Genomic DNA, 27297 nt, shown 5'->3' on the forward strand with positions numbered 1-27297 from the left:
CAGCTTTACCCAGAGCACTTTTGTCTTTTATTCACAGAACCAACTTTCAGGATATCTGCTGAGAAAGTTCAAGAACAGCAATGGCTGGCAGAAGCTCTGGGTAGTCTTCACCAACTTCTGCTTGTTCTTCTACAAAACCCACCAGGTGTGTGCACCAGGAGCCCGAGCACAATGCTGAGGGACAAAGTGTTCTGGAAGTCAGGCTCACCACCCCCACCCAGCCCCTTCTATGTGGAAAGCGGTCCTCCTGTGCAAGCTGCGGCCTTGCCCTCCCCAACACCCCTGTGCATGAATTTATGCCTGCTTCCAGGATGACTACCCCCTTGCCAGTCTCCCGCTGCTGGGTTACAGTGTGAGTGTCCCTAAAGAAGAGGACAGCATCCACAAAGACTACGTCTTCAAGCTTCAGTTCAAGTCCCATGTCTACTTCTTCCGAGCCGAGAGCAAGTACACATTTGAGAGGTGATTCTGCAGGGGACAGCCCAATCCGAGCAGTGCCTGCTCTGGGTTCTAGGGCAAGGACTGAGTGATGCGTACAGGTTTCCAGCTGGCCACTGCCCTGTCCTTTCTGTCCTACCATTCTGGATCATTCTTGGGAAGATAGGTGAGTGTAAGTTTACTGGTCTGATGGCCTGACTGCTTTTGCAGGTGGATGGAGGTGATTGAGAGGGCCAGCAGCTCACCGGGAAGGCCCCCAAGCTCCACGCAAGACTGCCTGTGTCCCTCCCCAGGACTGCAGGGGACAGTCAGAGAAAAGGAGTGATGCCCCTGGCCAGGACGGGGGCTACCAGGAGGGCCGAGGGCATGAAGTGACCCGGCTTCAGACACTCAAGGCATGGGTCCACATCGCTTCAGACAAGCCCTGAAGCCCGTACCCAGGCTGTGTGGTGAGTCCCACTGCCCTGCGGCTTCTGAGGGAATTCCTGCCCAGAGCCTCGTAGCCTGGCCTACAGAAAGATGAGAGTCCAGCAACGGCTACTCTGGACCCCACCAGCATAACGAGAGGTCAAGACTCACGTTCCCTGTGACCTAGAAGGGCAAGGTCTCCACCCTGTCAGCCCCAGTGCTCCTAGCCGGAAGTGTGCGCTTACAACTGCACTTATGTAAGTTACAGTAAACCACCTCAGCTGGGGGCTGTGGCCACACCTGGAATCCTAGCTACTCTGGAGGCCGAGATCTCAGGATCTCTGTTCAGAGCCAGCCTGGGATGGGAAAGTCTATGAGACTCTTATCTCCAATTAATCACCAGAAAACCAGAAGTGGTGCTGTGGCTCAATGCAGTAGAGTGCTAGCTTTGAGCAAGAGCTCAGGGACAGTGCCCACGCACCAAGTTCAAGCCCCACAGCCAACAAAATAAACACCTCCCCATCTGCGTCCTCTTCTGCCATTTTGTCCTCCAGCAGGCCTCAGGGAACATGGAGCATGGAAAGCAGGCTGCAGGGCTGGGGGTCCCAGGGAAGGCCACCTGGCCAGGCCCACACAAGCACATCCAATCCAGGTCTTTATTTAAAATGGTGGGACCTTCAGTGCTCTATGAAAACTCACACTTTACCCCTCAGAACACTTGAGAATAAGTTCAAATTGCTTAAAAAAACAAACATTCTGGATGACTTGAGTACTCATGAGAAGAGGAAGCCTCTGACCCCATACCAGGAGGAACATCCAGGACCAGGCCAGGCCACCATGGACCCTTAGGAGAAGGCCCCCAGGGTTGGGGGACGGGCCCCTGGAGAGCTGCTCTGCTCCTGGATCTGGCAGCCAGGCAGGCCAGGTCCAGAGGGCGTGGCCTGCACTGGAGAGAAGGCTGTGAGGGCCAGGGCCCCTGAGTGGCTACCTTGTTCTCCGTGGGCTCTCTGCCAGAGGTGCTGCTTCAGCCAAGCCAGGAGAGTAGACATGGGCGGGCGGCTGCCGCGGGGGGCGGCACACTACATGGGGAACAGGAAGGAGACCTGCGTGAGGTCTACAGGCCGGCCGGGCTGGTCTCTGCAGTCAGCGAAAGGGAGCGCCCAGGTCAGCAGGGTCCTTTCCGAGCTCCAAACAGAAACCTTTCTTTCTCCTCCTCGCCACAAAGAGCAGCTCGTTCAGCAGGCTGATGCTCAGCGAGCTGACGTCAGGTGGTTCCTGCTGTGTGAGAACCTGCAGAACAGAGCTTGTCAGAGTGTGGCCTGGACGTGTGCCTCGGCAGCCATCATGGCCGCAGGCCTCCCTCCACTCCACCCGTGTCCCCAGGGGAGGGGTCTCCCTGGGTCTCAGGCGCAGCACTGCACTAGCCTGGACGTGGGAACCCGAGCCCTTGGGGCTGCTGGAACGGCTCCATGCTGCCCCCACGTCCCTTCACTGTGGACTGGAGGCGACCTCAGGTTAGCACGGCCGGCTTGCCAACCCCTCAAGCTGTTTACATGAGCACAGGTCAAGGCTCTGTTGCTAGGGCCAAACCTGCTGCACACAGCTCAAAACCAGGGGCAGAGGCCCAAAGGCCCAAATGGGAGAAGACGTTTCTGCCCTGCAGAGCAGCCGTGGCAGGAAGGCACTGCCCAGCCCTTGCGCCCCGACGCTCACCTCTGCACGCGCTCCACCAGGTGCACCATCAGCTGGTCTGAGATGCCGGGGCAGGACTCCTCTGCCAGGCTGAAGGCGTTCTCCAGCTCCTCCAGGGCACCCACACTCCCACCACTCTGCTTGTGCTTTTCTTTGAGCTGCAGAGAGAAACTCTATCTGAACGGGCCTTCCCTGAGACTCCAGTCCAGGAAGCCGGCGGGGCAGATGGGTGGTGGCAATGCACAGGCCGCATGCCCCACCCTGATGGTGGGCACCTGCGTGGCCCTTCCATCTCAAGGTGACCCGCCTCTGCTCCCTTCCTCTGCTCCTCATCTTAGTCTCCTCACAATGGAGGATCAGGTCACCAGCCGGGCGAGGATCTGACGATTCCGAGTGCACTGCAGATCTCATGGGAGGCCTGGGCTCCGGGGGCTATGACCCTGTCCCTAGGCAGTTGCCAGGGACCCGTGCCCACGGCCCCGCCGGGCTCTGTGCCATTCTGGGGGAGGCTCTGCCACCTCCATACTGCCGACACTCCACACCCCCAGGGTGGAGGTGGGCATGGCGGGGGGAGGGGGGAATGCGGGAGAAGGGGGGGTTTCACCTGGCGGCCTCCTATTTTGGGAGATGGCTCTAACTTCCACCAGCACAAGATGTGGATACAAGGTCCTATGACCCCCTGAACTGACCCTCTTCCTTCCCCAGAGAGTCATGCGGTATGCTTATACTTAGAGGAAGAAAATTCACAGGTCTTAATTCCAATTCAAAAGCCACCTGGAAGCTGAGAACTGCAGCAGGTCTAGAAACACAAAAGGGTCCCGTGGAGAGCAAAGCCACCCCCACGTGACCTGGCAGAGCCCCACCCTCACCTCTCCGAAGACAGGCCGGACAAGCGTGGCCAGGCACTGGGACCTGGGCTGTCTCTTGACAGGCTCGGTGGGCTGTAAGATGGAAATGGAGGCACCAGGTGAGACTGGGACTAGGGCTTCTTCCCACTCCCTTCTGGCCTCCTTGAGCAGATGGTCAGGATGCTGCCAAGGGACGGGTTTCTGAAGTAAAATGCAGCCTGAGTGGCTGGAATCAAGGGCCTGCACCCACCCCAGGATGTTCTCAACAGCTGGGCCCAGCCGGGACGAACCTTCTGGGAGCCATGCAGGGCTGTCCCCTTGTGGAGCTTGCCGTGCGGACTGGGCCGGATGGTCGGGGGAAACGTCCAGATGGGGCCCTGCTCTCCGTCCTCAGCCTCACCGTCGCTGAAGAGGGTGATGAATTAGGAGCCGGTGGGGATGCTGGGGTGGGGGAGGCGGGGTGGCTGATTTGTCTGGGAGGCAGCCTCACAAGCCAGGAGGCTCTGAACTTGATGGGGACCCGCCCGGGCTGCAGTGTCCAGTGACAGCACTGCAGGTCCTGTCCCTGCCACCCACATCCAAGTACCCAGGAGCAGGGGGGGCGGGATTCAGAGGAGAGGAGACCCCTGAGAACAAGCAGGCACCCTACATGTCGGAGTCCTCGGAGCTGGACTCCTCTCCATGGCCCTCAGACTTCCAGCGCTTGTAGCGGTCGATGAGCTCGGTGAGGAAGGAGGTCTTCTTGGTGTAGCGTGTGATGAATTTGTGCTTCAAGAGTTCCTTGGCGGTGGGCCGCTGCCAGGGCAGGAAACAGAATAGTCACAGAATAGTCACCAGGTGCCAGACACAGCAGCGTGGCCTGCAGGAGTGGCCCAGAGAGGCTGGGTGGGAACGTGGAGTCAGGGAGGGGGCGCAGGAGGTGACCGGGTGGCTGCACCTCTTGACCTCGTCCCCTCCTAGCCGGCGGCCACCACCCACAAGCTCCCAGACCCAGCCTGCTTCAGTTGTGCTGGGGGGGGGGGGGGTGGCTTACAAATCGGGGGTCCTTGTTGAGACAGGCCTCCACAAACTCCTTGAAGGCTCTGCTGTGGTGGCCCTCCAGGGTGGGGGGGCTGTTCTTGGGAATCAGGAACAGGACGCGCATAGGGTGGAGGTCAGAGTTGGGCGGCTCCCCCTTGGCCAGCTCAATGGCGGTGATGCCCAGAGACCAGATGTCAGCCTGGAGGAGGCGCCACACAGGACGCTGCCGCAGCTGCCAGAGCCGCGGACCTCCCTCCCGCCTCCCGCCCCAAGAACCTACTTTGAAGTCGTAGGCAGACTGCTTGATGACCTCAGGAGCCATCCAGAACGGGGTGCCCACAAATGTGTTTCTCTTGATCTGTGTATCTGTGAGCTGCCCGGCCACCCCGAAGTCGGCCAGCTTCACATCACCCTGCTCTGAGAGCAGCACGTTGGCAGCTGCTCAACACAGGAAGGCGGGCAGGCGTCACCCTCCGCCCGGCCTCTGGGGGCCTGCCCGAGGCTGTGTGTGCCCACCGCAGCTCCCGGGCCCCCTGGGGCCTGGCAGGCAGAAGTCACAAACTAGAGGACCTCCCCAGCCCTCCTACCTGAGCTGCAGGGGCTCTCTGCATTTGGCTTTTGTGGAAATACCAACAGAATGACCTGACCATGACCTGACCCAACGGTCATTGCCCCCCTCCCCAGTCCCTCATGGGGTCAGGAGGCTGGGCGCCGCGTCCCTCACGGGGGTAGGACCCCTCAGCCAGTCCTCCCCAAGCCCTGGTGACCAAGCTAACATCTGTGATTGAAGCTGGCCTGGCCCTAAACCAGGTACGTGGCTGGTGGCTTCTGTTAACAGGTTAAGGAGTCTAGGACAGTCCTGCTAGGTAGGGTAAAGTATGCTTTGCTGGTAGAGCAATTTGCCTAGCATGTACAAACCCCTTGGGGTCTAGCCCAAGCACCACAGGGGAAGAGTTGCTATTGGGGGTATCATCTGGAAGCAGATCAGCATGGACTGCCCCATCCATGGGTAACTGCAGGACGCCCACCCCACTCCTCTAACCCCACAGCCGCTCCCTCCCACCGCCCACACCAGGGTCAGTGGGGGCCGTGCCCACCCCGCAGGACCTTTGATATCTCGGTGGATCTTGCGCTCTGAATGCAGGTAGTCCAAACCCTTCAGAATCTCCCGCAGGATGGTAGCAATGTACGTTTCCTCCAGAGGGCCTGGTTTCAGCTGGAGCAAGAGGGCAGGGCAGAGCCTCAGCAGCAGTCCACCACACCCGAGCATCCCCAGGGCCGAGCTCCACGGCTGTCAGCAGCAGAGGGGATCCTCAAAGGCTGGTGTTCTATCATCTGAGCCATGCCTCTAATCCCACTTGTTGCTGGTTATTTTAGAGATGGATTCTAGTGAACTTCCCATCCTCCAGCTCTCAGCCTCCCGAGTAGCTAGGATTATAGGTGTGAGCCACCAGTGCCCAGTCTCCTTTAAGTAATTCTGAAGTAAAATTCAGTGTGGGTGGCCCGTCAGGAGGTGGGCCTAGTGGAATGGGGGTGGCAAAGCTGTAGGATCCCAGCCACACATCAGACTCTCCCCAAGCATGTCGCCCCCCTGGGGACTCAAGCAGCAGCCAGACACCTCTCAGCACCAGTCAGCACAATGACTATGGATGTGGTGTGGGTTAGGCACTTCCTGTTGATGACTGACGGACTCAGACTAGAGGTTTCCAAGGGTCTGCGGGGAAGGGCATCCTTGGATGGGCAGGACCACCCCCCCCAGCAAGCTGTCCATGCTGCAGCCCAACTCACCAGGTCCAGCGCAGAGCCACCACCCAGGTACTCCATGATGATCCATAGCTTGGTGCTCTGAGACCAGAGAAAGCTGTCAGCGCCCCGCTGTGACGTCCACAGGCCACACAGGAAAGGGCTCAGGTGGTCACACCAGACTCCTTTCCACCACACCCCACTGCATGCGTGTGCTGGATACTGAGTGCTCAGAACAGTGAACGGTCCGTCAAAACCAAGCTGGAGACTCGGTCCACAGAACCCAGGCAAAATCATAGCCAACACAGCCACACACCAAGGGCCCTCTGTGGCAGGCTCCTGGCAGGGCCTGCCTGGGCCCTTCACAACAGCCTACCCTGTCGCCAGCACCTCCCAGAGCAGAGCCTGCTCGGCTGTGATGCTGTGGCAAGACCCTCTGCCCTCCAGAGGTGCCCCATGCACCTACAGCACCCTGCTCTCTACTCCCCTGAGGAGGAGGCGCACGGAGCCTGAGACTCTCCACCCTCCCGCGCAGACTCCCCCCCCACCCCCGGCACCTTCAGGTAGGAGCCTGAGGCCCCCTCTGCCCTCCCTGGCTTCCTTAGTTAGGTTTATTCCTAAATATATTTTGAGGCTATTGCAAATGGCATTGTTTTTCTGATTTCCCTCTCTGCCTGTACATGGTTGATGTACAGAAAGGCTGCTCTCCCCCCCCCCCCCCCCGCACCTTCAGGTAGGAGCCTGAGGCCCCCTCTGCCCTCCCTCGCAGACGCAGACCCCCCCACCCCCGGCACCTTCAGGTAGGAGCCGAAGTAGCGCGTGATGTAGGGGCTGTCACACTGGCTGAGCACCGTGATCTCCTGCTGGATGTCCTCGATCTCGTCCTCAGCCTCCTCCAGGTCGATGATCTTGATGGCCACCACCTCCTTGGTGTGGTTGTCGATGCCCTTGTACACCTCCCCAAAGGAACCCTTGCCGATGCGGTCCAGCTTGGTGAAGAGCTCCTCGGGGTCCACTCGAGCGTGCTGCGGAGGCACAGGCAGAGCGGGCAGGGCGTGGGCCGCGCTGTGGAGGAGGGCCCAAGGCGGAGCTGCCTCCTGTGGGAAGGCGGCCCACGCTCCAGAAGGGCTCCTCACACCTCTGTTTTCTTTCATTCCTTGTTCTGAAAAATCTAAACACTCCAGTCTCCAGGGAGCAGACTCCCAGAGCTTAACACCGAGAACCAGATGTGAACCGCGACTCTAGCTGCGTCTTAGGTGGTCTGGCCAGCTGTCAGTGAGACAGGAATGAGCTGGGGGAGGGGCTCCATGTGAGGGACAGAGTACCTCATTGTGCTATAAACCTAAAAATTCCCTTAAACAAAAAAAGGTATCAGTGGCTCACGCCTGTAGTCCTAGCTACTCAGGAGGCTGAGATCTGAGAATAATGGTTCAAAACCAGCCAGGGCAGAAAAATCCCAGTGAGACTCTTATCTCCAATTAACCACTCAAAAACCAGTAGTGGAGGGCTGGGAAGGCTGGGAAGGTGGCTCAGTGGTAGAGCGCGTGCCTCACATGCATGAGGCCCTGGTTTCAATTCCTCAGCACCACATAAGCAGAAAAAGCCAGAAGAGGCACTATGGCTCATAAGGTAGGAGCGCTCGCCTTGAGCTGAAGAGCTGAGGGGCAGCGCCCAGGTCCAGAGTTTAGGCCCCATGACTGGCCAAAAAATAAATAAATAAACCAGTAGTGGAGCTGTGGCCCAAAGTGGTAGAGGGCTAGCCTTGAGCAGAAGAGCTCAGAGACAGCGCCCAGGCCCATGACTAAGTCAAAACAAAACAAAAAAACTATGAAAGAAATGATGATCTCCTCATGTTGGCTCTCCTGGAAGCCACTCTGCTGTACCTCATACCAGGAGAACTGAAACCTCAATACTTTTTGGATGGTTGGTTCAACATAAGCAGCACAAAAGCATGCCCACAGACTTAGACAAAGCCTGAAAACTGCTGAGTCAACAGAGCAGAGCCCGCAGTTCACAGCCCCAGTGTGCCCCGAGCTTTAGCACAAAGGCGTTCCGCTGCCCAAACCCCCTGCTGGATTTGAGCCTGGGGTGCGCCAAGGAATCACGAGTTGATTCGGATCCCTGACTTCTGCACAGAGAAGCCAGAAGCAACGGAGCTCTGTAGCACCCCACTGGGTGTGGTCTGGGCCCTGCCCTTGCCCATCCTCCAAGAGTATGTTCTCTTCAGCTCCCACCGACCCATTCGAGCTGGCAGAGGCCCAGGCAGAGAACATGCCAGGGCACCTGAGGACACACAGGTTTACTGGGCCTAGGGAGTGGGAGCCCTAAATCTCACCAAGAGATTGTCCACCGCCTGCAATCTCACTCCTAAACAGTTTCCCCTCAGCCAGACAGATTCTTGGTGCCAATTAAAAGTGGTCAGGCAGTGGGAGGACACTTTGCCAACAAGCATGACAAACTGGGTTTACTCCCCAGAACTGCAAAAATTGCAAAATAAGAAGTGTAAGGGAATCAGTGGCTCAGGCCTGTACACTCAGGAGGCAGAGATCTAAGGATAGTGGTTCAAGACCAGCCTGGGCAGGAAAGTCCCTGAGACTTGTATCTCCAATTCACTACCAGAAAACCAGATGTGGAGCTGTGACACAAAGTGGTAGAGGGCTAACCCTGAGCCCCCTAGCCCAGGGTTCTGAGTTCAACAGAATAAAATAAAGTGGCCAGGCACAGAAAGCCCAAACCACACGTTGGGATACTGCAGGAATCCTGAGAGCTCAGGCACTCAGCTGACTCTGCGCTCGCCCCACTGCCTCAGGGCACCTCTGCCCCCCCTGGGGGCCAGGGCCTGAGCCTGCCCATGTAGCCGAGAGAGCAGGGAGGGAGGGCACCTCCTGTGAACACACGGCCAGGTCCACACTGAGAGGAACCTGGTAGTGCATCCTGGGGGGAAGGGCTGCAAATCAGCACCACTGCAACACAGAGCCATCCCACCCTTCCAGGAGACCGGCCAGCCAGGGCTGGGTACCGTCACCTCACCAGCTCTCCACAGGAGCCGGCGCTGGTGTCCACGCAGACCCTGCCTGCCAAGTAAAGAAGTAACAGATCCAGCCCAGGCTGCCCCTTCTCACTCCCCCATCAGAGCCACGCTGGAAAGAACAACCAGGAAAAAGCTCACTCCACTGAGGCTGCCAGACAGACAGCTCAGCTGTTTTCCAGTGTGGGCTGGGCGGCTCAGCTACAAGGGGCTCACGGGCCTCCCAACACCGGTCAGCCGGTGAGCAGTGTTGATGTTACCTGGGTGAGGCTCACGGGCTAAGATCTGAGCCAACACAGGCAGGAAAAAAAAGTCTGAGACTCTATCCTGAATTAACCAGCAAGAAGCCAGAAGTGGAGGTGTGGCGTAAGTCACAGAGCACCAAGCCTGAATGAAAAAGCTAAGCAAGGGAAACAGGCTCTGAGTTCAAGCTTGGAGTACCAGCACAATAATAAGCAGCATGCTGGTGGTGGCTCACACCTGTAATCCTAGCGGCTCAGGAGGCTGAGATCTGAGGATCATGGTTCAAAGCCATTGAGACTCTCATCTCCAACTGACCAGCAAGAACTTGGAAGTGGTAGAGCGCTAGCCTTGAGCTGAAGAGCTGAAAGACAGCACCCAGGCCCAGAGCTCAAGCCCCATAACTGACAAAAAATAAGAATAAAGCCGGGCACCAGTGGCTCACGCCTGTAATCCTAGCTACTCAGGAGGTTAAGATCTGAGGATCGTAGTTCAAAGCCAGCCCAGGCAGGAAAGACCGTAAGATTCCTATCTCCAATAAACCACTAGAAAACCCAAAGTGGCACTGTAGCTCAAGTGGTAGAGTGCTCACCTTGAGCTGAAGAGCTGAGGGACAGTGCCCAGACCCAGAGTTCAAGCCCATGACTGACAAAAAAATAAATAAAAATTAAAAAAAAAATGTATTCTCGGGGCTGGGAAGGTGGCTCAGTGGTAGAGTGCTTGCCTTGCATGCCTGAGGCCCTGGGTTCGATTCCTCAGCACCACATAAGCAAAAAGAAAAAAAGCTGGAAGTGGTGCTGTGGCTCAAGTGGTAGAGCGCTAGCCTTGAGCTGAAGAGCTGAGGGACAGCGCCCAGGCCCAGAGTTCAGGCCCCAGGAACAGACCCCCCCCCAAAAAAAAAAAATTGTATTCTCCAGCTGTCCATATGATCAGAGCTCAGTCCTGAACAGGCACAGTGCAAGTCCAGCCTGCTTCTGCTCCATCAGACCCAAGGCCACCTTCTCAAGCCTCTTATCATCACTCAGAACCTGGGGGGTAGCTCTGCCAAATGCAGTCCTAGGGCACCCTTCTGCTTAGCTTGCTCTCCACCTACGAGGGTTCCTCAGAAACACCTCAAGGGAGCTGGCCCGGGGACTGGGTCCCCCACACAGCCTGCACCCTACCTGGCCAACAAAGGCTAAGTAGCTCCCCCATCAGGTTCCTCTTCTGGAAGACAGAGTCTAAGGAACTCTGGAGCAGAGCTGTGAGACCAGGAAAATGTTAAAAGGTTGGAATGCCATCTCCACAACACTCAGAAGGCTTCGAACTGGGCCCTGGAAAGATCTAACAGTCAAGGCGTCAGATGTATAGTTGCTATCCTAAGTGTGTTTAAGTTAGAGCTGCTTGGACACTATAAGCTTGAGATCTTGGAAATAAGATGAACATCTGTGTTACAGTTGAACGTTTACTGCTCCCTAACAATAGAGAATCAATTATCACTATGTACACAAACTATACGTCATGTTAATGGTTGTAACCACAAGACTGACTGATACCCGAGGTTCTGCACATACCTGGAGTCACCTCCCTTGCACTGAACTAAATACATAAGCTTGCTAACGGGAGCTCAGGGTTCAGAAGCTGGTGAGCTCTGGACCCTGGTACCCCCTCCTTTCTCAGTTCTTTGGCCTGGTATCTTGTCGTGCTGTTCCTGGTTGTGGGCAGCAGCCATGCAGATGGCGTGAGCCATCACTCAGGCCATGCAACTGGCTTTGGTGGTGGAGACACCTGTTCTCCCATTCAGCCCAGGGGCTGCCACATCTGGGGCCTCTGCCTGCCAACATGTCTGCTATTAGCCACACACACAACAAAAGTGTGGCAAGCCATCCCGTCTACCACCCAACTGGCAAGAGCCAACTGACACTCTTGGGTGGGCTTCCAAGGCTGGGGAAGAAGTGGCCAGGGAAGTCGTAATAGAGAAGCAATTACTGGGGGAGTAGCAGCTGCCTAACGTTTTAAAAAGACTGGCCACAGGCCATGGGACAGCATGGTGCCCATTTGGGATGAAAGTAAGAGACCTACAAGGGTTCCTGCATTGAAAAACAGAGTGTAGGGGCTGGGAAGGTGGCTCAGTGGTAGAACGCTTGCCTTGCATGCATGAGGCCCTGGGTTCGATTCCTCAGCATCACATAAGCAAAAAGAAAAAAAACCGGAAGTGGCGCTGTGGCTCAAGTGGTAGAGCGCTAGCCTTGAGCTGAAGAGCTGAGGGACAGCGCCCAGGCCCGAGTTCAGGCCCCACAACAGGACCCCTCCCTGCCCCCCCAAAAAAAGAAAAACAGAGTGTAGTCTGGTTCAGTGGCCGGGGCCTATAATCGTAACTACTCAGGAGGCTAAGACCTAAGGGTTAAAGTTCAAAGCCAGCAGAGGACAAATCCAGTGATTCCCATCTCCAGTTAACCAGCAAAAAGCCAAAACTGGAGTGTTAAAAAGCCAACTAGGAGGGGAAAAGTCCAGCGAGATAGTGCCTTGAGTTCAAGCCCTAGTCCCAGCGCCAGGGAGGGGGAGGGGGGAGGGGGTGCCTCTGCTGGACAAACAGCTCCTGAAGAGACAAAGGGCCGCCCTTCCTCCCTCCTTCCTCTCTCCCTCCCTCCTCCCTCCCTCCCCTCCCTCACCTCCTTTCTCCCTTCCTCCCTCACCTCCTTCCTCCCTCCCTCCTTCCTTCCTCACCTCCTTCCTCTCTACCTCCTTCTTCCCTCCCTCCCTCCCCTCCTTCCTCCCCTCCCTCCCTCCTCCCTCACCTCCTTCCTCCCTACCTCCTTCCTCCCTCCCTCCCTCCCCTCCTTCCTCCCCTCCCTCCCTCCCTTCCTTCCTTCCTCCCTCCTTCCTTCCTCCCTCCCTCCCTCCCTTCCCTCCTCCCTCCCTTCTCCCCCCCTCCCTCCCCTCCTTCCTCCCTCCCTCCCCTCCCTCCTTCCTCCCTCCCTCCTTTCTCCCTCCCCTCCCTCCTCCCTCCCTCCCTTCCCTCCTTCCTCCCACCCTCCTTCCTCCTTCCCCTCCTCCCTCCCTCCCGTCCCGGCGCCCTGAGGACCGGGCTCTGGAAGGCGCACTGGGGTCACAGGAGCTGGGGGGGTCTCTCCCGCCTCCTGGAAACCACCAGGCGGAAGGTCCGCCGCCCAGTGACCTCCTGCACGTTCCACGCCAGGGCCTGCGCAAAGCCGGCCCCGGACCCGGCCCCGCCCCCGCCCCAAGCCCGCCCCCGCGGCCCCGCCTCGCCCCAACCCCGCCCCCGCCCCGCCCCTGCCCCAACCCCGCCCCCGCCCCGCCCCTGCCCCAACCCCGCCCCCGCCCCGCCCCTGCCCCAACCCCGCCCCCGCGGCCCCGCCTCGCCCCAACCCCGCCCCTGCCCCGCCTCGCCCCCGTGGCCCCGCCCCTGTCCCGCTCCAGCCCCTCCGCTGGCCCCGCCCCTGCCCCGCTCCAGCCCCTCCCCGGCCCCGCCCCTGCCCCGCTCCAGCCCCTCCCCGGCCCCGCCCCTGCCCCGCTCCAGTCCCTCCCCGGCCCCGCCCCTGCCCCGCTCCAGTCCCTCCCCGGCCCCGCCCCTGCCCCGCTCCGCTCCAGCCCCTCCGCCCCGGCCCCGGCCCCGGCCCCGCCCGGCCCCGCCCGGCCCCGCCCCTGCCCCGCTCCGCTCCAGCCCCTCCGCCCCGGCCCCGGCCCCGCCCGGCCCCGCCCCTGCCCCGCTCCAGCCCCTCCGCCCCGGCCCCGGCCCCGGCCCCGCCCGGCCCCGCCCCTGCCCCGCTCCGCTCCAGCCCCTCCGCCCCGGCCCCGGCTCCGCCCGGCCCCACCCCTGCCCCGCTCCGCTCCAGCCCCTCCGCCCCGGCCCCGGCCCCGCCCCCGCTCCGCTCCAGCCCCTCCGCCCCGGCCCCGGCCCCGCCCGGCCCCGCCCCTGCCCCGCTCCAGCCCCTCCGCCCCGGCCCCGGCCCCGGCCCCGCCCGGCCCCGCCCCTGCCCCGCTCCGCTCCAGCTCCTCCGCCCCGGCCCCGCCCGGCCCCGCCCCCGCTCCGCTCCAGCCCCTCCGCCCCGGCCCGCGGCCCCGGCCCCGCCCGGCCCCGCCCGGCCCCGCCCCGCCCCTGCCCCGCTCCGCTCCAGCCCCTCCGCCCCGGCCCCGCCCGGCCCCGCCCCCGCTCCGCTCCAGCCCCTCCGCCCCGGCCCGCGGCCCCGGCCCCGGCCCCGGCCCCGCGGCCTCCACCCCGCGGCCCGCGGCCCGGCGCGGCGCCCGCCCCACTCACCTGGTGCGCGAAGCCCCGCAGGTGAGCCATGTCCGCGCCGCCGCCGCGGCCCGCCGTGCGCCCGCCGCCCGGACGCCCGCACGGCCTCGCTCAGGCCCCTGCGAGAGAAGGGAGCCGCGGGTCGGGGTCGGCCCGGAGACCCCGCGCCGCGCCCGTCCCTGCCCGCCGGGCACCCCGGCTCGCTGCCCTCCGCGGGCCGTGCTCTAGCGGCGCCCACCTCCGGGGGGCTTCATTCCGGCCTTCCGGCCCGCTCCGCCGCACCGCCCGCAGCCCCAGTCTCCAGGAACGCCCAGGCCTTCCCTCGGCGAGACAGCGGCGGCCGCGACCCACCAAGGCGTCGTGGCGGGCGCGAGGCTTTCTGGGACCGCGAGTTCTGTAACCCACGCCGTGCCTAGGACCTACGGGCGCTGAACTACAATTCCCAGCAGGCCGAGCGGCGGCGAAGGGGCCGCGAGACGCAACCACCGCTACGGACGCTGACTACAAGTCCCGGCAGGCCTCTGAGGGCGCTGGGAGAACGCAAGCGCAGAACAGACTCCCTGGAAGCCGACTACAAATCCCGGCAGCTTGCGGGGGGCGGGAGGGCGCAGGCGCACCACGCGGCTGCTCGGGGCAGGGACTCCCATTGGGTGGCGCTCTGGGACGCTGAAAGCTGAGCAGCGGCCTAGAAGCCCCTTCCCGAGCCTCTGGCCCTCCCGTCGGGGGTCCTCCCGTCGGGGGGTCCTCCCGTCGGGGGTCCTCCCGTCGGGGGTCCTCCCGTTCGTGCCCGCGCGTGGGCGCCTCGCAGCCAGCGGGAGCCGCCCGTCCGGTCCGTGCGGGCCTGTCCCTCAGTCCGTGCCCGCGGCACCTCCGGCCCTGGTGCTCAGTGTCCTTGCACTTCCAGAAGCACCTAGAACTGAGCCTTCGGCGTCCGCCCTCGACGGAGCAACGCTCGTCCTCCGTAGCGCTGAGCAGGCCTCCCGCTTCCCAGGATCTCCAGTTCCTGCCTCCGCTTTCAGACCTGGATCCTGAGGACGGGGACCTCGAGGGGGTCGGAGGCCTCCTGATGGGGCTCCCGTGGGCCGTGGGCCGTGGTCGGCTGAGCTCCCGTGGGCCGTGGGCCGTGGTCGGCTGAGCTCCCGTGGGCCGTGGGCAGTGGCCGGCTGAGCTCCCGTGGGCCGTGGTCGGCTGAGCTCCCGTGGGCCGTGGGCCGTGGTCGGCTGAGCTCCCGTGGGCCGTGGTCGGCTGAGCTCCCTTGGGCAGTGGTCGGCTGAGCTCCCGTGGGCCGTGGTCGGCTGAGCTCCCGTGGGCCGTGGTCGGCTGAGCTCCCGTGGGCAGTGGTCGGCTGAGCTCCCGTGGGCAGTGGTCGGCTGAGCTCCCGTGGGCCGTGGGCCGTGGTCGGCTGAGCTCCCGTGGGCCGTGGGCCGTGGTCGGCTGAGCTCCCGTGGGCCGTGGTCGGCTGAGCTCCCGTGGGCCGTGGTCGGCTGAGCTCCCGTGGGCCGTGGGCCGTGGTCGGCTGAGCTCCCGTGGGCCGTGGTCGGCTGAGCTCCCTTGGGCAGTGGTCGGCTGAGCTCCCGTGGGCAGTGGTCGGCTGAGCTCCCGTGGGCAGTGGTCGGCTGAGCTCCCGTGGGCCGTGGGCAGTGGTCGGCTGAGCTCCCGTGGGCCGTGGGCCGTGGTCGGCTGAGCTCCCGTGGGCCGTGGTCGGCTGAGCTCCCGTGGGCCGTGGGCCGTGGTCGGCTGAGCTCCCGTGGGCAGTGGTCAGCTGAGCTCCCGTGGGCCGTGGGCCGTGGTCGGCTGAGCTCCCGTGGGCCGTGGGCAGTGGTCGGCTGAGCTCCCGTGGGCCGTGGGCCGTGGTCGGCTGAGCTCCCGTGGGCCGTGGGCCGTGGTCGGCTGAGCTCCCGTGGGCCGTGGTCGGCTGAGCTCCCGTGGGCCGTGGGCCGTGGTCGGCTGAGCTCCCGTGGGCCGTGGGCAGTGGTCGGCTGAGCTCCCGTGGGCCGTGGGCAGTGGTCGGTTGAGCTCCCGTGGGCCGTGGTCGGCTGAGCTCCCGTGGGCCATGGGCCGTGGTCGGCTGAGCTCCCGTGGGCCGTGGTCGGCTGAGCTCCCGTGGGCCGTGGTCGGCTGAGCTCCTGTGGGCCGTGGGCAGTGGTCAGCTGAGCTCCCGTGGGCCGTGGGCCGTGGTCGGCTGAGCTCCCGTGGGCCGTGGTCGGCTGAGCTCCCGTGGGCCGTGGTCGGCTGAGCTCCCGTGGGCAGTGGTCGGCTGAGCTCCTGTGGGCCGTGGGCCGTGGTCAGCTGAGCTCCCGTGGGCCGTGGGCCGTGGTCGGCTGAGCTCCCGTGGGCCGTGGTCGGATGAGCTCCCGTGGGCAGTGGTCAGCTGAGCTCCCGTGGGCCGTGGGCAGTGGTCGGCTGAGCTCCCGTGGGCAGTGGTCGGCTGAGCTCCCGTGGGCTGTGGGCAGTGTTCGGCTGAGCTCCCGTGGGCAGGTGGTCAGCTGAGCTCCCGTGGGCCGTGGGCCGTGGTCGGCTGAGCTCCCGTGGGCAGTGGGCAGTGGTCGGCTGAGCTCCCGTGGGCAGTGGTCAGCTGAGCTCCCGTGGGCAGTGGTCAGCTGAGCTCCCGTGGGCAGTGGTCGGCTGAGCTCCCGTGGGCAGGTGGTCGGCTGAGCTCCCGTGGGCCATGGGCAGGTGGTCAGCTGAGCTCCCGTGGGCAGTGGGCAGCGGTCGGCTGAGCTCCCGTGGGCCGTGGGCAAGTGGTCGGCTGAGCTCCCGTGGGCCATGGTCAGTGGTCGGCTGAGCTCCCATGGGCAGTGATCAGCTGAGTTCCCGTGGGCAGTGGGCAGGTGGTCAGCTGAGCTCCCGTGGGCAGTGGCGTCTGGTGGTTAGCTGAGCTCCTAGGGGCAGTGGTGTCCAGTGGTCAGCTGTGTGTGGCTCATTTGGGTTCAGGGTCCAGGGCCATGACAATAACATGGCAAGGCCAGGATGGAACTCAGCTCCCTGAAGCCCCTCTGGCACTGCTGAAGAGGCCTCGGTCGGCCTTGTGGACACGGAGCTAAACAGTGGCTACGGTGGGACTGCCTGGGAAAATCCACCTCCAGCACCCAGGCACATCAGGCCAGGGGGCCTCCCTGTCACCGAATACGTGAGATGAAGCCCAGAGAGGGTGAGATCTACCAGGGACAGCACAGCACAGACTCCACCAGGGTTAGAGTCCACCCTGGTCTAAGTAAGTGGGCACTGATTATTCCTCTTTCCTAACTGAAGACCTGCTACATTACCAAAAGGGGCTGAGAAAGAGGATCTAAACTCTAACTCTGAAGAAGTAATTTCCCAGAAGGTGAGAAAATGCCACAAGTGTCCAGTGGCAAAGCTTGATGCTGAGCAAGGGGAAGAAGCCTTGCCTCCGGCCCTGCCAGGAAGGTGGGGGGTGGCAGGTTTGTGCCTGAATCCGTAGGCTCGCCCGCAGGCCTCTGCCCCCTCCCTTCCCCAGCACAGGAGCCCACACACCATGACCTCCCGGGCACAAAGGATGGGGTGAGGTATTGACTCCAGAGACCCTGACTGTCCTAGAAAAAGTGCCCCGCAGGGTGGCTTTCAGGCTGCTTACCACATCCCGTACCCTTCCCCAAGCAAAGCGCGGTTTTGACACTCCCACCAGTTTTTAATCTCTTAATTCTTTTTTCCTTCTCTTTCTTTTCTTCCTTCTCTCTTTCTTTCTTTCTTTCTGTCTGTCTGTCTGTCTGTCTTGCCTCCACCTCCAAGGGCTGGGGGCACAGGCATGCACCACTATGCCCAACTTGACATCTTCATATCTACTTCCTGTCACCTCTTTACACAGACGGCTCAGGATCGCTGTGTCTGGGGTTTTCATGTGAGTATTCCTGCGAATGACTTGTGTTTGAAGATTTGGTCCTGACGGGCAGCGCTATTGACCCATGGCTGATTCCCGAGGGCTGGCCTGAGCCGTGGACCGATTCACACCGTGTTGTTACTGAGGACGGCGGGAAGACAGGCAGGGCCTGGGCAGGGCCTCGGAGGAGTAGATCGCTGGGGTGTGCCTGGCAAGGCACACTGTGCTTCAGGAACCTTCTCCTGTTTCCTGGCTGCCATGAGGGGAACCTCTCAGCTCCACCACACGCTCCGCCCCCGGTCAGCTCCTCCCCCGGTCAGCTCCTCCACACGCTCCACCCCCGGTCAGCTCCTCCACACGCTCCACCCCCGGTCAGCTCCACCACACGCTCCTCCCCCGGTCAGCTCCACCTCCAGTCAGCTCCACCCTCGGTCAGCTCCTCCACACGCTCCACCCCCGGTCAGCTCCTCCCCTGTCAGCTCTGCCCCCGGTCAGCTCCTCTCCTGGTCAGCTCCACCCCCGGTCAGCTCCACCCCGGTCAGCTCCACCCCGGTCAGCTCCGCCCCCGGTCCGCTCCTCCCCTGGTCAGCTCCATCCCTGGTCAGCTCCACCCCGGTCAGCTCCGCCCCTGGTCAGCTCCTCCCCTGGTCAGCTCCACCCCCGGTCAGCTCCCCCACACGGTCCTCCCCAGGGCAGCCTTGCCCCAGCCTCTCAGCAGAGGGCCAGGACGGGGAAGTGTACTGGAGCAAGGGAGAGGGTAATGTAGGGAGAAATCGGAAAGGGAGGAGAAATGTCTTCCTGCTCCCAGGCAGGAGAGAGAAGTGAAGAGGGCTCCGATGGTGGTCACGCTCTAGTCCCGGCTAGGACTCCAGGCCTGAGCTGCAGCTGCCCAGTTCACCGCCGCTCCCCTAGTATTTGTTGAATTTCATCATATTATCTCGCAACCTCTAATCCTTTGCTGTGTTTCCAGACATTGAGACAAGTGTTAGGTTGAATTTATTGTCTAAAACAAGGCTGAAATGGGTTTTCTTTATTATCTACAAACATGAAGACAAATGATTTTGTTTACCCAAAACAGGGGAAATAGGTGTGAATTTCCTGTGTGTCTTGTAACTTAACAGGAAAGTTTTTTGTTCTGATTTTTTTCAGTTTTATTTCCTGGTTCTATTTTAATTCCCAAATCTGGTCTGATAATACACAAACACAAACATACACGATTTATATGTATTTATAATTTTTAATCTCTGTTGCTTTATCTCTTTGTCTCAAAATCTCAGAAATCAGGAGCAAAAAAGATCTTTCCTCTAAGTTGCTTGTGAGTTTCCTCACAGTGATAGGAGACTAACAGAACTAACCAGAATGAGAATGATGATCTAGGAAGAAACAGGAAATACAGAGGATGGAGAAATGAAGAATGTGCCATACTGTCTTAGACTGCCCAGTGGGAGATGAAAACACCACACTCCAGAAACAACACCAGAATATTTCAGGAAACCACCCAATTAAAAACTCCCCGGGGGCTGGGAATGTGGCTCAGTGGTAGAGCGCTTGCCTAGCATGCGTAAAGTCCTGGGTTCGATTCCTCAGTACCACATACACAGAAAAGGCCAGAAGTGGCACTGTGGCTCAAGTGGTACAGTGCTAGCCTAGAGCAAAAAAAACTTCAGGGACAGTGCCCAGGGCCTGAGTTCAAGCCTCAGGACTGGCAAAAAAAAAATTAAAAAATGATTTAAAAAACTCTAATTCCAAAATGTTAGGTGATACGACAAAACTAACAGGACTTAAGAAACAAAGAACTCCCACTCATCTGGTCGAACCACTACTAAATATCCCCATGCTGCTGATCACATGTACGGTGTATAACATGTGAACACCGTTATATGTTATAGACTGTGATAGACAATTTGCTCCAGGAAAGTTAGAATGAACTTGTGACTTTAAATGAGCATCATTATTCCACAATACTGTGAAATTCGGGAAATTATGTAATCACTTAATCACAATTAAAAAAAAAAAAACTCCCAGGGATGAAATTACAGTAGGTTAAAATTACAGCTAGGACTGGGAATATGTGTCAGCGGTAGAGTGCTTGCTTAACACGTATGAAGCCCTGGGTTGGATAGCTCAGCACCACATACACAGAAAAGGCTGGAGGTGGCACTGTGGCTCAAGTGCTAGAGCACTAGCCTTGAGCAAGAGATGCTTAGGGACAGTGCCCAGGCCCTGAGTTTAAGCCCCAAGACTGGCTGAAAAAGAAGAGTACTTTGGGTTTGAAGTTTTTGAGAGGAGGTTTGTTTGTTTTGGTCGTGGGGCCTGAACTCGGCCTGGGCGCTGTCCCTCAGCTCTTCAGCTCAAGGCAAGCGCTCTACCACTTGAGCTACAGCACCACTTCCGGTTTTCTTGTGGTTTATTGGAGATGAGAGTCTCACTGCCCGGGCTAGCTTTGAACCGCGAGCCTCAGATCTCAGCCTCCCGAGTAGCTAGGATGACAGGCGTGAGCCACCCGTGCCCGGCTTGGCAGATTTTTCTGCCCCAATGGCTTTGAACTGCCAGATCTCAGCCTCCTGAGCAGCTAAGATTTATAGGCTTGCATCTTGTTATGTTTTTCTGATTTCGCAATGTCCTTCAGTGCCCGTTTTTTTGCTATAATTCAGAAAACCATGTTGTGTTTGGTCCTGGCCTTGACTGAAATCTCAGAACAATGCTGTTCCCAAATTACTCATTTGTGCACAAAGAAGGCCTCCAGATCTCCGGAGGAAGGGAGTTCTGTCTGCAGGGGATGGCAGGCTGCGGGCCGCGGGACGCCTGGACACTGGCCCCGGGCCGGTCAGGCTGCAGGCTGGCGCCCTGGCCCCTGGGATGGCCTCGGGGGCCTAGGGTCAGCCCGGGAGGATGGGCGCCCCTGGGCACAGGAAGGTCCCCGCCTGGGCGCTGCTGGCAGGCCATTCCTCCTGCAGGTTTGATTCGGAAGCTCAGGAAGGAGAGAGGCCTGGCAGGGCGGCCTTACGGGGGCCCAGAGCCTCAGTGAGGGGCGGGGCCGGGCCAGAGCAGTGGGCGGGGCCTCCTCAGGGCGGAGCCTCCAGGACATCAAGGGCGGGGGTACGGTCCGTGGGCGTGGCCTCTCAGGACATCGATGGTGGGGCTATGGTCCGTGGGCGGGGCCTCCTCAGGGCGGGGCCTCTCAGGACATCAAGGGCGGGGCTATGGTCCATGGGCGTGGCCTCTCAGGACATCGAGGGTGGGGCTATGGTCCGTGGGCGGGGCCTCCTCAGGGCGGGGCCTCTCAGGACATCAAGGGCGGGGCTATGGTCCGTGGGCGTGGCCTCTCAGGACATCGAGGGTGGGGCTATGGTCCGTGGGCGGGGCCTCCTCAGGGCGGGGCCTCTCAGGACATCAAGGGCGGGGCTATGGTCCGTGGGCGGGGCCTCTCAGGACATCGAGGGTAGGGCTATGGTCCGTGGGCGGGGCCTCCTCAGGGCGGGGCCTCTTCGGAGGGCACCGGTGGGGCGGGGCCGGGTCCAGCATAGGCCCGCTCTCGCAATGACCTCCGTGCTGGGCCCGGCCCCCCTGCACCGGTCCCTGTCCCTCCTCCCACCCTCCCGCTCCCCGCACCGGGCCCCAGCCCCCGGTCCCCCGCAGGGCTCGGGTCAGGTCAGAAGTGGACACAGGGTGCAGGTCAGGTAAGCAATGGGTGCAGGGCGCGGGTCAGCGGTGGACACGGGTCAGCGGTGGACATGGCGCAGGTCAGCAGTGGACACGGGTCAGCGGTGGACACGGCTCAGGTCAGCAATGGACACGGGTCAGCGGTGGACACGGCTCAGGTTAGCAATGGACATGGGTCAGCGGTGGACGCGGGTCAGCAGTGGACACGGGTCAGCGGTGGACATGGCTCAGGTCAGCAATGGACACGGGTCAGCGGTGGACACAGTGCGGGTCAGCAGTGGACACAGGTTAGCGGTGGACACGGCGCGGGTCAGCAGTGGACGCGGGTCAGCAGTGGACACGGCTCAGGTCAGCAATGGACACGGGTCAGCAGTGGACACGGCTCAGGTCAGCAATGGACACGGGTCAGCGGTGGGCACGGCTCAGGTTAGCAATGGACATGGGTCAGCGGTGGACGCGGGTCAGCAGTGGACACGGCGCGGGTCAGCAATGGACATGGGTCAGCGGTGGACACGGCTCAGGTTAGCAATGGACATGGGTCAGCGGTGGACGCGGGTCAGCAGTGGACACAGGTCAGCGGTGGACACGGCTCAGGTCAGCAATGGACACGGGTCAGCGGTGGACACAGTGCGGGTCAGCAGTGGACACAGGTCAGCGGTGGACACGGGCCAGCAGTGGACACGGCTCAGGTTAGCAATGGACACGGGTCAGCAGTGGACACGACTCAGGTTAGCAATGGACATGGGTCAGCGGTGGACGCGGGTCAGCAGTGGACACGGCGCGGGTCAGCAGTGGACATGGGTCAGCAGTGGACACGGCTCAGGTTAGCAATGGACACGGGTCAGCGATGGACACAGGTCAGCAGTGGACACGGTTCAGGTCAGCAATGGACACGGGTCAGCGGTGGACACAGCGTGGGTCAGCAGTGGACACGGGTCAGCGGTGGACACAGCGCGGGTCAGCAGTGGACACGGGTCAGCGGTGGACACAGGACACGGGTCAGCAGTAGACACGGGTCAGCAGTGGACACGGGTCAGCAGTGGACACAGGGCGCGGGTTAACAGTGGACACGGGGCACGGGTTAGCAGTGGACACGGGTCAGCGGTGAACACAGGCCGTGGGTCAGCAGTGGACGCAGGGCGCAGGTCAGCGGTGGACACAGGGCACGGGTCAGGGTGAACACAGGGCGCAGGTCAGGTCAGCAGTGGACGCAGGGCGCGGGTCAGCGGTGAACACAGGGCGCGGGTCAGGTCAGCAGTGGACACAGGGCACGGGTCAGCGGTGGACACGGGGCGCGGGTCAGCAGTGGACGCGAGGCACGGGTCAGCGGTGGATGCGGGTCAACAGTGGACGTGGGGCACGGGTCAGCAGTGGACACGGGTCAGCGGTGGACACGGGGCGCGGGTCATTGGTGGACACGGGTCAGTGGTGGACGCGGGGCGCGGGTCAGCAATGGACACGGGTCGGCGGTGGACATGGGGTGTGGGTCAGCAGTGGACACGGGTCAGCGGTAGACACGGGGCGCGGGTCAGTGGTGGACACGGGTCAGTGGTGGATGCGGGGTGCGGGTCAGCAGTGGACACGGGGCGCGGGTCAGCGGTGGACGTGGGTCAGCGGTGGACACGGGTAGGCGGTGGACACAGGGTGCAGGTCAGCGGTGGAGGCGGGTCAGCAGTGGACACGGGGCACGGGTCAGCGGTGAACATTGGGCAGCGGTGGATGAGGATCAGCAGTGGACAAGGGGCGTGGGTCAACCGTGGACACGGGGTGCGGGTCAGCGGTGTTCACACTGGTCCAGCCTGCGTGGGTCCCGGGCTTGACTCCCTGCACAGAACACAGACCAATGTAACGCCCTGGCCAAGAGCCCAGGCTACAAAATAAGGGGAAACACGCACAAAACCACGCTCACAATTCCTCCAGCCCCGCTCCTGCCTCCCTCCGCCTCCAGTGAGGGCACATTAAGTAGGTGGCTCTCACTAGGTACCGAAGAGGAAAACACCAGCTACCCACCCACCTACCCACCCACCCACCACCACCTACCCACCCAGCTACCCACCACCACCCACCACCAGCTACCCACCCACCTACCCACCCACCCACCACCTACCCACCTACCTACCCACCCAGCTACCCACCACCACCCACCACCAGCTACCCACCCACCTACCCACCCATCCACCACCCACCCACCTACCCACCTACCACCACCTACCCACCTACCTACCCACCCAGCTACCCACCACCAGCTACCCACCCACCTACCCACCCACCCACCACCTACCCACCCAGCTACCCACCACCACCTACCCACCCACCTGCTCAGTGGAGAGGCATGGCTGAAGGAAAGGGGGAGGGAAGGGGACCCACCTCAGGTCCAGGACTGATCCAGACCAGGGACAGGAAGGGGTGTGGCCACACTGGATGTGACCTCAGGGTCTGGGACCCTCCTAAGGTCAGATGGGAGGCCTGTGACCACAGGTGGCCCAGGATGTGACCTAGCAGAAGGGGAAGGTGACTGCTTCCAGGTCTGCCAGTTACCTAGGTAACAGATACTGGGCGGAGACTTAGCCAAGATGGAGGGAGGGGTCCCTACGCAGACCTTGTAAGAAGTATGTCCAACTCTGTTTGCATGTGAACCAGACTGGGAGCCGTTTATGTGCTCAGGTGTTTCATTCTTCACACATGTACATGTGTGCCTAACTACCATGTGTGCTTGATGTATGTGTATATTTATTTGTAAGTGGTGCATGCTGTGGTTTGTGGTCTGTGTGTTTGGAGTATGTGGTATGGTGTGTGAGTGTGTGGTATATATGGTATGTGTGGTGTGTGGCGTGTGAGAAAGCCAGAACTAACATATGCTAAACAAGCATTCTACCCTTGAGCCACACCTGTGTGTGTGTGTGTGTGAGTGTAAAACTCCTGGTGGACAGCTGTCAGGCCTGAGCCTCTCTCATTTAGGTCTGTTTTTCCTTGACAGTTTTCTCCAGGACCACAATGGAGATCCCTTTCTTTTCTTTTTTTCTTTTGGGGGGGGGGGGTCCAGTTGTGGGGACTGAACTCTGGGCCTGGGCGCTGTCCCTCAGCTCTTCAGCTCAAGGCTAGTGCTCTACCACTTGAGCCACAGCGCCACTTCCAACTTTTTTTCTTTTTGCTTATGTGGTGCTGAGGAATTGAACCCAGGGCCTCAGGCATGCAAGGCAAGTGCTCTACCACTGAGCCACCTTCCCAGCCCCTGGAGATCCCTTTCTGAACTCAATCTTCACCTCAGTGATCTTCTTCCAGCCATCTGCTACTCAGTACGGTGACAGTGCTACTTTATTTTTAACTTGTGCTCTGTGTGCATGTGTGCATGTGTGTGTGTGTGTGTGTGCACGTGCATGCACGTGGGCACACATGAGTGTGCAGGTGTGCCCAAGCACCTGTCCTGGGTCTTGAACTCAGGACCTAGGCACTGACCCTGAGTTTTTTGTTCAAGTCTAGCGTTCTACCACTTGAGCCACAGCACCACTTCTGGTTTTCTTAGGTTAACTGGAGATGAGAGTCTCATTGACATTCCTGCCTGGGCTGACTTTGAACTGTGATCCTCAGATCTCAGTCTCCTGAGTAGCTGGGATTACAGCCATGAGCCACGGGTGCCTGGCTTTTCTCATACTTCTTCTTTTTCTTTTTCTTTTCTTTTTTGCCAGGCCTGGGGCCTGGGTGCTGTCCCGGAGCTGCTTTTGCTCAAGGCTAGCACACAGTACCACTTATGGCTCTCTCTGTGTATGTGGTCCTGAGGAATGGAACCCAGGGCTTCTTCCTGCAGGTTAGGCCAGCACTCGACCACTGAGCCACCCTCCCAGCCCCTTTTCTCATACTTTGGATGGCCAGTCTCCTCACGGACACCCTCTCCCTGCCCTCTGGTCTTTCTTGGGTCTATACCTGTGGCAGGACCTTCTGGTCGCTCTTCCAGTGGCATTTCCCAACAGTGGGAGCAGGAATCATTTCTTCCTTCAGTTGGCCTGGTTTTCCTGCCCATCTTGGCATTCCTGCTGTGCTGAAAAAAACAATCCGGTCATGTTCCCAACCCCCAGAAGAGGAGGGAATTTGTGGAGGGGATGAGGTCCTAGGGGATTGGTCCTAGTGTCAGCACAAAAGTCCCTACAATGGGGAGACAGTAGGGCCAGGGTCCGAGAAGAGACGCTGGGCCGGGGACACGGGCAGATGCTGCGTTGCTGGTTTTGCAGCCAGAGGAGAGCCACGGCAAGCAGGTGGTTTCTAAAAGCTTGGAAAGCCAGGAATGGTTTCAGAGAAGTTTGTTGACATCTTGCTCCTGATTTCCAGCCTCCTAAACTGTGAGATAATAAAGTTGTTTTGACTTGAGCCTGTTGTGGTCGTTGGTTAGATAGGCGTGGTAGTTCTGATGGTACGCTCCTCTCAGTACCAGCTGTGGTAGGAGCCCTTCGCCCTTCTCGGGGGTAGAGAGCCACCTGGGAGCCTCTGGGAGCCCCCCCCCCGCCCCCCGAGCCCATCTATGTGTGAGCATAATGTGCCAGGATTAAAGCCAGACACAGCAAATGCTAGACAAGCATCCCACCCTCCAGCCACATCCCAGCTCGCAGGCTCACCTGAACTGCTAGATACTCAGGAGGCTGAGACCTGAGGAGTGTGGTTCCAGCCAGCCCAGGCAGGAAAGTCCATGAGACTCTCACTTCCCATGAATCACTAGAAGGCCAAAGTGGAGCTGTGGCTCAGGTGATAGAGCCCTTGGTGGCGGCAGCATGAGAGTACACACACAGACAAGGAAAGAGAAGAGAATTTTCACACGTCATGATTAAATGTCAGAACTCGAAGTATAAGACAAAACAAAAACAAAAAGCCAGGACGATCTTGTGGTGGTTAACCGTGCCCTCCAAAGGCAAGGACACGTCTCCATCCCCGGCACCTGGAGTTTTGGCCAAATATGGAAATTACTTTTGTAGATGTGACCAAGCTAAAATGTGGTCATCCTGGGCCGGGTAGATGTGAATCCAGTGACTGGTGTCCTTATAAGGAGCAAGCCCGGACGCTGGGGAGCAGGCCCAGGGAAGAGGAGGGCTCTGTGTCGGGAGAGGCAGGGTGGCAGGTACGAGAGGGAGGAGCCCACAGCGAAGGCAGCGGTGTGGCACCGCCAGCGGCCGAGGCAGCTGGAGTGAGGACAGGCCAGATGTCCTCCTCCTGCTCTGTGATGCTTCAGATGGTCAGAGAATACATGTCTGTTGGTGTTAATCTGCTAGGATTCTAAGCGAGGAGGGACAGATGGAAGGGAGGAAGGGAGGTTATGAAGGGAAAAGGGAACAAAAATCAGTCTGATATAAAGACATACAGTAGGGTATAGACAATAGACTGGAGGTGCCACCAATCAGCCGGCTGGGTTCCTTGTGCCAAACTCAAAAAGAAACTGAGTAGCTCTTCCACTATTGCTGTGCACACAGGGAGACCTGGGAACACAGCACCTGGTAGGCAGAGTGGACCACACATGTGGACACGGACAGTTTATTAAAGCATCACACACTTATCACATGCTTATATACAGTCTAGGGGCATGGAAAGTAAGTCTGTAGTCACCGGGCAATCACAGGACAGTCATAGGACAGAAGTTTAACCTTAAACAATTTTCAGGGAATGCAGACAATAAAAGTGAACAACCTTTAATACGTGAGCAGGAAGAGTTGTCAAAGATGGAGCAGTTCCCTGTGGCCAAGATAACAAAGAGAAAGCAAGGGGCAGGTGGGCTCCATTAAGAAACACGAAAGGAATCTTGAGGCGTTGTTCTCCGGAATTATTTGGAGGAGCACGAAGGACATTCTCCCTGTGTCCTCCACCAAGGTCATGGCCAGGCATCAGACCTTCGTCCAGATTTGGAAAGAGCTTCCTGGTTCCAGCCTGGAGGCTGCAGCCCGGTCCCTGACCTTGGCCAGGATTGCGGGGGAGCGTTCTTCTGGGTTGCCAGCATACATAAACCACACGAATCCTTAGGCAGGGTCACGTGGGTCTGTGTCGCCCACCTTCCACTACCGGCTGTCCCCAGCCTTTCCATGCTCAGAGTCTTGGGGCTGGGCCATGAAATCCACAGGACTACAGGTGGGGCTGTGCCCTGAGAGCCACAGGAACACAGCTCTGA

The 27297-nt window shown here is 60.0% G+C and overlaps 2 protein-coding genes across 2 annotated transcripts in view; one reads left to right on the forward strand and one right to left on the reverse strand.

Annotated features, from left to right (window-relative positions):
• The window catches only part of Farp2 (FERM, ARH/RhoGEF and pleckstrin domain protein 2), a 118271-nt gene extending 117054 nt beyond the window's left edge, over nt 1-1217 (forward strand). The window contains exons 25-27 of the mRNA XM_042699654.1: nt 38-145; nt 311-462; nt 649-1217. Coding sequence (XP_042555588.1) covers nt 38-145; nt 311-462; nt 649-763 — 375 coding nt within the window. The 3' untranslated portion in view covers nt 764-1217. The remainder of the gene's footprint in view (nt 1-37; nt 146-310; nt 463-648) is intronic.
• Nucleotides 1218-1490: 273 nt separating this feature from the next.
• On the reverse strand, nt 1491-14002 carry Stk25 (serine/threonine kinase 25). Its single transcript, XM_042699670.1, has 12 exons — nt 13893-14002; nt 13676-13773; nt 6944-7174; nt 6195-6251; nt 5514-5622; nt 4687-4844; nt 4420-4605; nt 4036-4181; nt 3677-3791; nt 3408-3479; nt 2560-2696; nt 1491-2136 (listed from the first exon to the last, which is right to left on the reverse strand). The coding sequence occupies exons 2-12, from the start codon at nt 13703-13705 to the stop codon at nt 2097-2099; spliced, it is 1281 nt and encodes a 426-aa protein (XP_042555604.1). The 5' UTR covers nt 13706-13773; nt 13893-14002; the 3' UTR covers nt 1491-2096.
• Nucleotides 14003-27297: the final 13295 nt, after the last annotated feature.

The sequence above is a fragment of the Dipodomys spectabilis genome, unplaced genomic scaffold (genome assembly GCF_019054845.1).
Source record: "Dipodomys spectabilis isolate Male_0828 unplaced genomic scaffold, ASM1905484v1 ptg000261l, whole genome shotgun sequence".
Classification (NCBI taxonomy): domain Eukaryota; kingdom Metazoa; phylum Chordata; class Mammalia; order Rodentia; family Heteromyidae; genus Dipodomys; species Dipodomys spectabilis.

Coding starts and splice junctions, on each gene's coding strand:
- Stk25 (XM_042699670.1), bottom strand. CDS start 13,705: ATGGCTCACCTGCGGGGCTTCGCGCACCAG. Junction 4,606..4,686: donor AGTCTGCCTACGACTTCAAA/GTAGGTTCTTGG, acceptor CGCCTCCTCCAG/GCTGACATCTGGTCTCTGGG. Junction 2,697..3,407: donor TCCGGCCTGTCTTCGGAGAG/GTGAGGGTGGGG, acceptor TTCTCTCTGCAG/CTCAAAGAAAAGCACAAGCA.